This window comes from Sturnus vulgaris, chromosome 1, assembly GCF_052056855.1.
Source record: "Sturnus vulgaris isolate bStuVul1 chromosome 1, bStuVul1.hap1, whole genome shotgun sequence".
NCBI classification, from domain to species: Eukaryota; Metazoa; Chordata; class Aves; order Passeriformes; family Sturnidae; genus Sturnus; species Sturnus vulgaris.
This window is the reverse complement of record NC_142243.1, coordinates 57587833-57600845: the sequence shown is the minus strand read 5'-3', so window position 1 is coordinate 57600845 and position 13013 is coordinate 57587833. Positions and strand designations below refer to the sequence as shown.

The window sequence follows — 13013 nt, the reverse complement described above, 5'->3', positions numbered from 1 at the left end:
TACAAAATTGTGTCGCAGTTCCTAATAAATAACCATCTTACTTCAGCAGAAATAGACATTTATTTTGGTCCAACTTCTCTGTACAGAGGAGTACATTTTTTTTCCACGTTTCCTTTAAGAATGACTTATGCACACACACTAATGCCAAATGTTCTGTAACTATTTCTAAAATTAAAAAAATACATTATTACTCAATACTGTTAGGTCAGCAGAATTCAGGCATAAAAAAGGAAGAATTACAATTCCATTTGCCATAGTTGGAAGTCAAGAAGTAACATAATCAGAAGGGACAGAAACACCACTATACCTACACCACTGTACCTACTTATAGTGTTCCTGGAAGAAGAGGCACAGGATAAAGTCAAACCCATGTGTACTTAACAGGACCAGCGTGTACTGTATTAAGCTGAACAAGGACTGTCAAAGTCCACACAAAATATAAAGCAGTGAATTTCCACACTGTGTACCATTAATCCCCGGAAAAACATAATTCACCCGAACACTTTCTACTAACACCTACACAATGCTGATGATCCCATAGTGCAGTCCCGTCCGTGTCCTCATGCATTTCATGAGCTCTCTAAAGCTGAGAGGTATTGAGCAGCAGTGGTCCTCAGGAACAGAGGAGTTCCAATGGCTCACATCCACCACAGCTCTTACAGCACCCTCATCACCAGAGGCATGTGGCATTGCAGGAGCCTTGTTTGAAGGGTGCATCCCAGCAGTGAGGGCTCCTCGTTATTATCCCTGCTCCTGTGCCGTACAGCTCAGCATCACACAGCTCCTGGCCATGGCCCCTGTCACAGGTGCCGGGTGAAGCACTGCTCAGGAGCCAGAGAGGAAAGTTCTGCACTTAGAGCAAGATGTGTTGCTCAAGCTAACCTCGAGGCGGGTGAGAGACAGACAACTATCCCTGTCACCGCAGAAACTGCTGCTCGAGTGCTCATTGAGGCTACACACCTCCTACGACTGCCACAAAGAAAGAATCAAAAAGTGAGAACGATCCTTCCTCTGAGATGCAAATAACAGCTCTGCTGCGTTTCCTAATAACTGCTTGATAAAGGTAGCGATTTCCCAGCCAAGTTGAATGCGATTCTTGTGCCAGATGAGCCCTGACAGAAGTCCATTTTCCACTAATATATGTTCAAGGAGAGCAGTACAGATGTTTGAGAAATTATAAACGCAATTAGAAGATGCCTAATGCAATTCACACAATTCCAAAATAACAATTATTCAATCAAGCAAGTAATCTTTTTACAGAATTTGACTACTCTAGATTTATAAAGGTTTGTCAGCCAGGTCACCCCAGGAAGCGTTCCTTACATAGAACAGCCAGAAGATGCTTTTGTGCATTTTGAGCAGTTCTGGCTCTTTCAAATAAAAGTTCTACAAGTCAAATTTGTGTTACACAAACTCATTTGCAATACACATCCAAGTCTAACGTGAGATTTAACACAAGTTCTCATACGTGTGAGTGCTGGTGCTCGTAACATAACAGGCTGACACCAATTTTGAGTATCAGTTCTTTCTGGAATAATCACTCACATACACAGTGTGACTGTACTCTCTGATGCATACATATTACTGAAACCTGAACTAGAGCAAGAGTTTGTAGCAACATCAACAGTTTCTATGCAAAACCATTCCATGAAGGTATTGTCATCCTCCCGAAAATGAAGTAAACCTTCCACTAGGCTCGTTTCTGAAGAGCTATTAAGCAAAGGCAGTTTGTGCTCAAGGAAGATAAGGACACTTTCTGAAGGAACTGGTTTGGCTAGTCAGCTATCTTGCTGCTAAAGCTAGCATATCCCAGTGATTTTAGTGATACACGGATACCTTAATGCAAAAGTCAGCCCTGTGGACCATAATGGCATTGTGTGACACTCCCCAAAAGTCTCTCTTTATAAATTAACAAATAAATTACAACGGACTACTCTGATTGTAAAGTCTCCAGGGCATTGATCTTGATTTCCTATTTATCTGTAAATCTCTTAATATACTCTTGGTGCAAGAAATAATATATTGGTATTTAGTAGCACTTCAGCATCCAGTTTGCTCACCATACACAAAAACTTCGCTGAGAGGCCAATCTCCCATGTAAAATTTTAGTCACTACACTTTGTACATTACCTGAATTAAAGAAATGACTGCTAGCATTTTACCTTCCCTTCACTTCTTCTATTGATGAGTTTTGGGATTTGTTCTTAAGCATTAAGACAGTGAGGCACTGGAGTAAAAGCAGCTCTACACTCAACACTATTTATTTATTTCTATTATCTCGCCATATCACCATCTAAATTTCCATTTCTCTAACTGGATTTGTTTTAGTTTCCAAATCCAAAAATGTTTGATCACTTACCAAGGAGAATAGAAAATAATAAACAGTTGCATAGACAAGAACTGACATAATAAATACCTACACAAACATACTAGCTCCTGTCCACATAGAAAATTCCACTTGTGTCAGTGGTAATACAAACACAGGAATAAGAGAACAGTGTACCAGCTCTCCCGGGACTTTAACAGGAGTATGAGACATTCTTCACCTGGTACCAGGTAGACAGAGAACACTGCTGATTCCTCAGCCAAGCTGTGGATGTGTGGGCAGTCCCCTGCTCCTGGGAGTCCCCCATAGCAGGCACAACTCACAGGCTTCTCCTGCCAGACCTCTGCTCCACAGAGCAGCAGCCAGGTTATATTGGAGGGCATCTAAAAAGGCACTGGATGCTTGCATGTAACTGGATCAAGCTCTTCACGGTTCACAAAGACTCATCTACTTGTACACGTCTGTCCACAAGTAAGCATGAAATAATATACAGTGTAGAAACTACAAGGCAATGTAAAGGGCAGCAATACTCAATATAAGTACACACATAGCTCACATGTAAGCACTGCACAGGATATTAGACAAAGGTTTTTCACTTCACATGGACATGAATACTTCAATACTCCTAAAGAACTTAGTCCCTTGTGTAAGACTCCAGGCACAGAAAGCTACCACAGTCCACTCTGGCTGCTCCTGAGCTGCCCGGCCCGCCGGCATGCACACTCCTGACACGGAGCAGCACACTCCCATCACACAAAGGCTGCCGCTACAGAGCAAAACTAGAGACATGAAAGCAATATATAGCAACAAAAAGCAAATTGCTAAACTGTAGCGCTGTCACCGAGCACTAGCACACAAAAAGGACGTGGGTCAAATCCATGCAGCTTAAGTGGCATGCCAGCTATCACAAGTATTTATCTCAGGTACTACCAAGCAGGCCTCCCAGGGTACATTAGTGGAAATCCAGAATAGTTCCATTGTGCTTAATGTAGATCAACATCAGAACAGGTAGATAGAGGCAGGTATTGATCCCTGTGATGAGAATACTTCACTTTCGGGCAATGTTGTTTGGTTCTGGAATATGTTCAATTAAGCTTTTTCTTCCTATATCTTAATGACTACAGTGTTATAACAAAACCAGTTTTCTCTCATTCATCTTCAAGAAAATTAATTCTACAATTTTGGGAGAAGTCACAATTGTATTTAAATTACAATTTAAACATTATGCTCATTGGATTATATAGGCCGATTCTGATGTTCTTCTAACAGTTGCCCAGGCACTTTTTCTGTTTTTGAAACATCTCTTTTTGGTAATAGAATAAATCAGGCTGAAGTTTTAAGAAGTGTCATTTCGCATGCTGTTTGAACTTGCAGAAGTGTTGCATATATTTATGACAGCAAGTTTCCTTTCAGGATTTCTCTGAATTCTGATGCTAGGTCTTATCACTTGACCAAGGAGGCAATCCCCAACATACACAGATCCTCTACTACCTGCTGGACCTGTTGCTTCAAATCAATATCTCACAATTCTCAGATGCTGCTTCATTTTGTGCCTCTGAGTAACCTTCTTGCTTTTCTTCAAGTGTGGAGAGAAACTAATAAAGACCAATCAATTGATTAATGCTTTCTGAAGAAATCCTTCTGCCTTCACCTCTGCCACTGAGCCTCCAGCTCTTACCAGAGGAACAGTTACTTGCTGACACAACATCCTGAGAATAAATCTCTATTGCATTTATCATGTAGCTGTTGATTATTTAGTAATCCTCAAAAAACTGGCAGCCTCCTAAGCTTATGAGACACAGAATTAAACACTATAAACAAGGTATTTCTCTTCACTTTTTACATATTATACAGGGCATGTGCACCTGAGACTGCATCTCAAAAGACAGGCAGAGCAGGTGGGAGGCCCTTTACTTCTCATCAGCTTCAAAGGGTGAGGAAAAATAAATAAATAAAAAGAAAACCAGGAAAGAAAAACTGCCCATGTTACATGAACAACAGGTATGAACTTGATTTCTGGAACAAGAGAATCTTTCTGCTTTTTAAAGGTTGTGCAACTAGTTCTTTTGGATCGGGTGTTCCTCACTCTCAGGGCAGCTTTACAGTTCACAGTCACGAAAGACTCTAACTCAGTTGCTCTAAGCCATGCAATCAGCCCTTCTAGAACGTAACAGATCTCTTCTCTTGCTTTTTCTTTAAAAAGAATTAAAGTAAAAAGAAGAAAAACCAAACCACCCAAATCTGCATTTTTTCCTCTGGCTGGCAGATTTCCAAGATAAAGAGGACTGCTCTCCGGCTGGGACAGCAGCCGGGGCCTGCTCTCCAAACTCACAAAAGAGAACACCACACACAGAGAAAAAGCGACGGGTCTGACCGGCCACAAACGTCTTCTCACCCTCTGAGAGAGCTTCTCCACGGAAGGAAAGAAAACCCAAACACCCGTGGGCAGCCCCACAGCCAGTCCCCACCGTGCTGCTCCCACGCAGCGCCGGGACGGGCGGGCAGCGCCGGGACTGGCAGCGCCGGCAGGCTCGGGACGGGACGGGACGGCGGCTCCTTCGCGCCGGGTCGGGCATGGATAAATCGCCCCTCTTTCTGATAACTGGGGAACCAGAACCCACACGAAGTTTCCCTTCCTTTCAGTCACCCCTCCCCAGGTGTATACTTCTTTCTATTATTACTATGACTATTTTTGAACAGGACAAGCGGAGGTGTCCAGGTCAGAGCGACAGCGGGTTACCGGAGCAGTGCTTACGGGAGCCCCGCGGCTCTTCCCCGCCGCCACGGTGCTGGGGAACCGGGAGCGCTCTCCGGGGAGCGACTGGGCAACGAGGGAACGGGGGGAAAGAAGAAAAAAGAAACACTAAAGGAGAAAAGCACAACAGATGAGATGTGCCAAGGCTTATTCCCTCTTATTTCCTCCACCCCCACAAAAGAAAATAAGCCAAGAATCAGGAAGTCAGGGCTGCCTGATCGCTGCTATAGGTTTGGTTTTCTCCTTGTTTCTCTCGTTTTGGGGTGGCATTTTTGTTTTGGTTTGTTTTTTGTCTCAGAGAAATAAGTGGTTAGGACTTTCCCTCCGCCTCTCCCCACGGGAGTCCGCGGCACGCAGCCGCGCGCAGCCCCGGCTCCCTGGTCCCCCGGGACGCAGCCGGCAAAGAGCGGCGGGACCCCCGCGCCCCCCTACCTTTCTTTCCCTCCACGGCGAGGCAGAGAGCGAGGTGCCCCAGCAGCAGCACCAGGACAGCGGCGCCGCGGGGCCCGGCGGCAGCGAGGGGGCTGCGGCCGCCCATGCTGCGGGACCGCCGCTCCCTCGGCGGAGTGGGTGGGGGTCGGACGGGACGGGCGCACGGATGATTCCGCGGAGCCGCTCCTATTTTGCTCTTCTCCCGCGGCAGCGATTAGCTCCTCTCCGGCGCTCTGCCCTGCGCGGCTCCGAGCAACAACATGCTGGAGGGCGCCCGTCGAGGTCTGCGCGCACACGTGCGTGCCCCGCTGCGGGCCGGCTGCTGCCTTCCTCCTCCTCCTCCTCCTCCCACTCTGCTCCTCCTGCTGCAGGCTGCTGCGGGTACACAAGGGCTTGCGGAGCCGCTGGAGCCGGCTGTGGGACGGGGTGCGCCCGGCTGCGCTCTCCACTCGGTCGCGGAGCGCAGGGGCTCCCTCTGGGGACGCCAAGGAGGAGGAGGATGGGGAGGGAGCAACGAGGAGAGGGGAGGAGAAACCGGCAGCGCCTTCCCCGCCCAGGTGGAGAAGGGGCGGGCGCCCCACCTGTCCCGGAATATGGGATTAGAAGAGGTGGGGCCAGGGATGAGATAGTCGTTCCTCCTCGCTCGGAAGGGTGTGTATGTGTGGATTTTCTACTTCCCGGCAGTTTCTGCCCGGCATCTGCCAAAGGCATAAGCGTGCATTTGCACCGCTGCCTGCAGAAAAGCGGAGTGGCCCCAAGGCAGCTTCTGCCTTGCCGTGTGTGCCCGCCGGGCAGTGGTGGGGACAGAGGTTTACAGCAGTGCGGGTGTCCCGGCAGGGATTGCAGCAGGAGCGCTGTCCCGTCCCGTTGTCCCGTTCCTCAGGGAGAGCTGTCCCGCCGCAGCGCCAGGGAGAAGAGTGCGGGCACGGGACACCCGAGGCATTTTACCGGGGAGCAGCGAAGCCGCTCCGGAGGTTCAATCCACTCCCCTGGTTCCGAGATTCCGGCCTCGTTTCTGCCCTCCCCACCTAAATCAGCGGAGCCCACTCGGCCTCTGCGGATAGTCCTGCTCCCGTTCTGGTCATTTTATTCCCAATACTTGTAAGGCCAAGCGTGTGCGTGGAATGAAACAGCGCAGTTTTAATGCGTATTTAGCACACGGATAATAGGGTCCATGCCCTGCCCGTACAGCTTCTATTCCTCTGCCGCCAGTACTGAGAAAAAGCGCTCCTTGCTCTGCGTAACAAGTTACTTAGTAGAGACAAAATAACACAAATGTTCCTGAGGTGCTCCAAGTACATCCACAGACATTAAGCAAAAGAGTACCTGCATGGTGCTCCTTTCCCCCAAGAGGAAAATTCAAGCTGTTCAGTATTCATTAAAATATTCCTATGGCTTTTTAAATAGGCTGTTTCTCTGGAAAGTGGGAGGAAGCACTGTCTTGTCACTCAGGTATGTAAAGAGGACATAGACGTGCCACTTGTCTGGGCTGGGGTTTCTCCACTAAATCATGATTCAACACTCAAACTTGATGAACGCTGGTGGTGATTTCTTCATAAAGCTCTTGTGAGGGCTTAGGTTACACAGTCAATAGGATATGAGGACTTAAAACTGCTGTGATTAAGTGGGAACTCCAAAACTAAAGTCAATAATGACATGAGGTTTGGGAAATTCCTTGCTAAATGTCTGTCTGTCACAGGATATTGAACACAATAGCTTGCAAAATAGCCACTGAGTGTACCTTGACTTTCCTCTGTTATGCATGTTTCTCTAAGAGATGCATCATCCTTATCCTACCAGTCAAATTCCTCTGTAAAATCCTTTTTCTGACAGTTTAACTAGCCACTGTCCTAACTAGGCAAAGAAAACTACCATACCATCTACACATCCTAGCACAAAGCCCGATGCCTGATCACATGCCTTCAATCATTTATTAAGATGAGTTGCATTACAAGGCAGCTTTCACATGCTTTAGCTGACATTCTGGTTCGATTATATTTTGTAAATAATGTGAAAGATGTACTTTGAAGTAAACTCAAACATTAATAACATCTGAGGAACTCTATTCATATGATTGATTTCATGGCTGTAACTGAGGGCAGAACCTGATTACAATACAATATTAATACAAATTAGCTTTGAAGATTCTCACACAGTGCAGCTTCGTAAACACTATGTGTATGTGGTTCATTTTCATTTATTTGACAAATAGGAGGATCTTTAAAAGTGAGAGAGACCTAGGAAAAAGAGATCAGCATCTAGAAAGGAAGATTTGCAAAGCATCCTCAGCTCACACTAATGATTACAGCTTGCATTATGATAAAGGAAATGCAATTAAGACAACCAAGAAGTGAACTTCAGTTCTGTAGGTAAATGATAAATAAAAATGTGCCCCTAGACATGCACACTGGGTATCAAGATACCACTGTAGAAGGCAAGAGGGTTTTTAAAATCTAGAAGAAATGATTCAAAGTGACAAATAAAAACCAAACTAAATGTAGGAAAAGAAGAAAACATTTTTACATATGAATTCATTGGTGAAACTGGTCCAAATCCTGTCCTAACATGCTGAAGAACAAATACTTGCTTGCAGAACTTTTGTGATTCTACGTGCTATACTGAGAAGGAACATTTCATACTTGCTTCACCTCCCCATGATGTACTGCCCTTACATAAATGCACATAAATTCAAGTATTCAATCCTAACTAAACATCTCCTTCATTGCCGACATGGTGAGCAAGGGGAGACTAGGCAAATTCCCCTTTAAATTTTTTTCCCACACTGCAGATATCCACTACAGGAGACTCTCATCTGCTGCTGGCAGTGCAGCACTGCTGAAGGGGCTGCACAGCAAGCTGCCATAAATTCCGTCCTCCCACCTTTGCGAGCACAAATGTGTTACTTTTGTGGCATTGTGCTCTGCTTGCCAAGGTCACGAGACACGTAAAAGAACTCTAAGACTGAAGTTTGAGAAGCTTACCACAGGCAGGAATTTCAGGCCTTTTTTACACAACTGAGCTATTTCTGAAATGGTTTCCCATTTTCCCTAAACAGCTGGTCACATACCCAGTGACTGCCTTTGGTATAACTCCTTTGAAGCGAACATGAATTTTACCAAGGGCATGCAATATTCATGTTGCAAAATTTTATTACTGGCTGCATGTGTGTATAGATCAAAGGTCATGGAACAAAGGCCAACCTTTTGATCACCAATTTTTTAAATTGATAGTTCATAGTGAAAGTACTAAACACAACATCTGTCTACAACTTTCTTTTGGTTTGCTTGCTTTATAGCATGTATGTATATATACATGTATGTATATATACATATACATATATATATATATATATATATATATATATATATATATATATATAAACACACACACATATATATGTATATATCTTGTCCCCAATACATTAAGCATAGACATACTGACCTATGAAGTGAAGATCATGTAATCTGGTAGTTCTTCTACCAGATGGATGAGGATACTTCTGGATTGCAGAATTTGACTGCAGTTGCTCATCACTACTATCCTGTATTACTGAGCTGGTTACTTTGCCACATAGAGAGAGGTAACTAGAAAAGGATGAATAACTGATTTCCCTGTCAGTGGAATAAGCAGGATTAATTCTCCTATCTCTTCCACATTCCCTCTACAGAATAGAGTTTCAAAATCCTCTCAAGAGTAAAAAAAAATCCCTACTGCTGGATGCTTTCCTTACACACACACACAAAAAAAGTTGCTTTTCATTTTCCACCGAGAATGGGTCAGCATTTGCCCCTCAAAAAAATTTATCAGCAACCTTTCCTCAGTTGCAATGCTACTCTTCTCTCCAAGTTGCAAAAGTGATTTTAAAGGGCAGGCTTTTTACTGGAAGAGAAAAAATTAAATAGAGATGAATTAGCGGAGTTTTACAATCCAGTCCGCTCAGATTTTGCATAATGTTTGAGACTGTCAACATTGTATTTTGCATTGTAGTTTATATTGTATGACTCCTCACTCAGGTTTTAAAGCAAGGACTGAGATAAAAATTCATAGAGCTTTATAGCACTTTGCATGTTGAAAATACTGCACACACTTTAATTAATCTTTGCAAATCTCCTGTAAAGCAGGTTAGTAGCTATCATTTCTATTTTATAGATGTAAAATAATTTGCCTTGGGCGGAGCGTTAGTGGCAGAGCTAAGGTTACTCAAGAGCTTATTTAAACCTTGGATCATGCTACTTCCAGAGAGTGTTCCTGATGCAAATGGATGCATTTTTACACAGATTATCTTTCTCTCTTTGCTTAACACTATTTACAGAATCACAGAATTTGGAAGGAATTTGGAAGGAACTCATCAGGATCATCAGGTCTAACTCCTAGCCTTGCACAGGACACCCCAAGACTCACACCATGTGCCTGAGAAAATTGTCCAAACGCTTCTTGAACTCTGTCAGGCTTGGGGCTGTGACCACTTCCCCGGGGACGTGTTCCAGTGCCAAACCACCCTCTTCCCTCTGGGGGAAGAACCTTTTCTCAAACCTTCCCTGACACAAATCCAAGCCAGTCCCTCAGGTCCTGTCGCTGGTCACCACAGAGAGGAGATTAGTCTCTGCCCCTCCTCTTCTGTTCATGAGGAAGTTTCAGCTGCAATGAGGTCTCCCCTCAGTCTCCTCCAGGCTGAACAGACCAAGCGACCTCAGCCTTTCCTCTTATGGCTTCCCCTCAAGGCCTTTCACCATCTTTGTTGCTCTCCTTTGGGCTCTCTCTAATAGCTTTGGATCTTTCTTATATTGTGGCACCCAAAACTGTTCCCGGGACTCAAGGTGAGGCTGCCCCAGTGCAGAGCAGAGAAGAACAATCCCCTCCCTTGCCCAGCTGGCCATGCTGTGCCTGATGCACCCCAGGATAGGGTTGGTTCTCCTGGCAGCCAGGGCACTGCTGACTCTTATCCAGCCTGCCATCAACCAGGACCCCCAGGTCCCTTTACATGGTACTGCCTTCCAGCATCTCATTCACCAGCTTCTCCATATATTCCAAGTTGCTCCATCCCAGGTGCAGAATCCAGCAGTCTGTTTGTTTGTTTGTATATAATAGCACTTAAAAAGGACAACACCAACAAACACATGAGTGTTGAAATTAAACCTTAATTATAATAAATTGCACAGTCAGTATTTTAACACATTGACCAAGGTGTTATCTCAGGAGGATTCCTACATGTTCTTTATTTTTTTTATATCTGTGTTAGATTTATCTGTCATCTCAGTTGCCAACTTCACTGTGGCATTTTTCAGCAAAATTCTCTTAAATCAGGAACAGACTTTTAAAGTTATTTAAACTCTGTTAGGGATTCACAGCACTAGCTTATACAGTAATGAAAGTAGGCAACAACAAAAAAAATCACCTGTGTGGCTGTAGTGGTTTTTAGCACCCAAAGATTGCACCCATTGCATGGGAGAAAGTATGAGCCACTTATTTTCTGAATTATGGCTTCTCTTCGAAGAGACCTCCAATTTTTATCCAGTATAAAGCAGATAAAAAAATAGTTTTGTGCATTTTGATTAACATCTATAGTAATTACAAGAACAAAAAAAAAGTGTGGCAAAATTTTCAGTGTTGAAGATAAACATAGCAACTGATAACATAGACTGAACAAGATTATCAGTTATAGGAATAACTACACTGTATTGACAAAAGTGTTCAGATTTACTCACCATATAGCTGTTTGCCCTCTCTCAAAATCTCTGCTGAACTACTGGGGAATATAGCACCTCCTTGCCATCTAGGAGATAATTTCAAAGGGTAGAATGCACTCTCTGTTTAAAAGCATGTTATTTTGTTGTTTGTAACTTCAAGTAGAGACTACTATAGTTTTTCACAAACTTTAACAAGTACCAAAAGTAGGCATTTCTACTTCAGTTAGTTTTACCAGTCCATGAGGGTAATTACATAAAAACATAAGGATGATGAAATGAGGTATATTATATACAAAATCTTTGTTACTAAACAGTACAAGTTTCCTGCACAAAAACAAGCTCCTGTCTTATTTCTTTGTTGAGGTGACTTACACCTTGATGTTAGTATGGTACATATATTCCTTCATTCAATCAGAAATCATACAACTCTGTATGATTGCACCAAATATAGTTTGAGCATGCTGTCAATTAATGAGATGTCAGTGGAAGCAGAACTAACACAGAATCACAGAATGGAAGGGACCACAGTGGGTCACTTGGTCCAGTCTCTCTGCTCAAGCAGGGTCATCCTAGAGCAAATGACACAGTATTGCATCCAGATTGTTCTTGAATATTTCCAGTGAAGGAGACTCCACAACTACTCTGGGGAATGTGTTGTGGGCCATCTGCTGGGTCATCTGCACAGCAAAGAACGCAGATGGAGTTTCCTGTGCATCAGTTTCTGCCCATTGCCTTTTGTCCTATTGCTTGGCACCACTGAGAAGAGCCTGGATCCATCCTCTTGACACCCTCCCTTCAGATATGTACATGCATTCATATGGTCCACTCTCACGGACATGGTTCATGGGCAGCTTATTGTCCACCAGGATCCTCAGGGCCTTCTCCACAGAGCTCTTTTCCAGCAGGTCAGCCCCCAGCCTGTGCTGGTGCATGGTGACACTATCAGAGCACACTCTATAGTTATTCAGGATGGGTGAGTAGTAATGCTAGGTGTCTGATTATGAGCACTAATGCTGCTAATTGCATTACTCTCACTGTCTGTTCTGCACTTAATGCCCTTGCTCACCTAATTCCTGACCCTCTGCATAGCCTGTCACAGCCCATGTATGTCCACAGTGACAGAGAGATAGGGACAACAGTGCACAAGCCCATGCCATGAACTCTGACTTAGGAAGAGTAAAAGGGCCATGAAGCCAAGCTCAGGTGTGATGGTTGGTTTGGATTGGTTGTGTTTATCCCTTCCCTTCCCTTCCCTTCCCTTCCCTTCCCTTCCCTTCCCTTCCCTTCCCTTCCCTTCCCTTCCCTTCCCTTCCCTTCCCTTCCCTTCCCTTCCCTTCCCTTCCCTTCCCTTCCCTTCCCTTCCCTTCCCTTCCCTTCCCTTCCCTTCCCTTCCCTTCCCTTCCCTTCCCTTCCCTTCCCTTTCCCACATCTTCCCAGCTCCCTCACCAAGTTCTGTATCACGTGCAAATACTGCAAGTGGTTGCTCAAAATACTGTCTCCTTAGGTGTTTGTACTGCTGAGAAATCCATGGCACAGAGAGAGTGAGGAAAGCTGGTAGCCCTGAGTAAACGCTCAAAGAATGTGAGTTGCATCAAGGGTGTGGCTAATGGGGGTTTCTTCAGATGCAGCCATCTCCTGCCCTTTGCATCCAAAGCAGACACAGATAGGAATGATAAGAAGTTGCAACACTGTGATTTTTCCGAAAAACTGCAGCAGCCAGACCTTACACAGGCTAGCAAATACAAAATAAGTCAGCCTTCCCTTGTATCCATTCCTTGTTTTGCACCGTGGAGGTGTCTCTACCTTAACTAAC

The 13013-nt window shown here is 44.6% G+C and overlaps 1 protein-coding gene across 2 annotated transcripts in view; it reads right to left on the bottom strand.

The window, feature by feature from the left end:
* EGFR (epidermal growth factor receptor) overlaps positions 1–5965 on the bottom strand; it is a 157767-nt gene extending 151802 nt beyond the window's left edge. For both annotated transcript variants that reach the window (XM_014887644.2, XM_088167477.1), the window contains exon 1: positions 5514–5965. In XM_014887644.2, the coding sequence (XP_014743130.2) occupies positions 5514–5619 (106 nt within the window). In that variant the 5' untranslated portion in view covers positions 5620–5965. The remainder of the gene's footprint in view (positions 1–5513) is intronic.
* Between the last annotated feature and the right edge of the window lie 7048 nt (positions 5966–13013).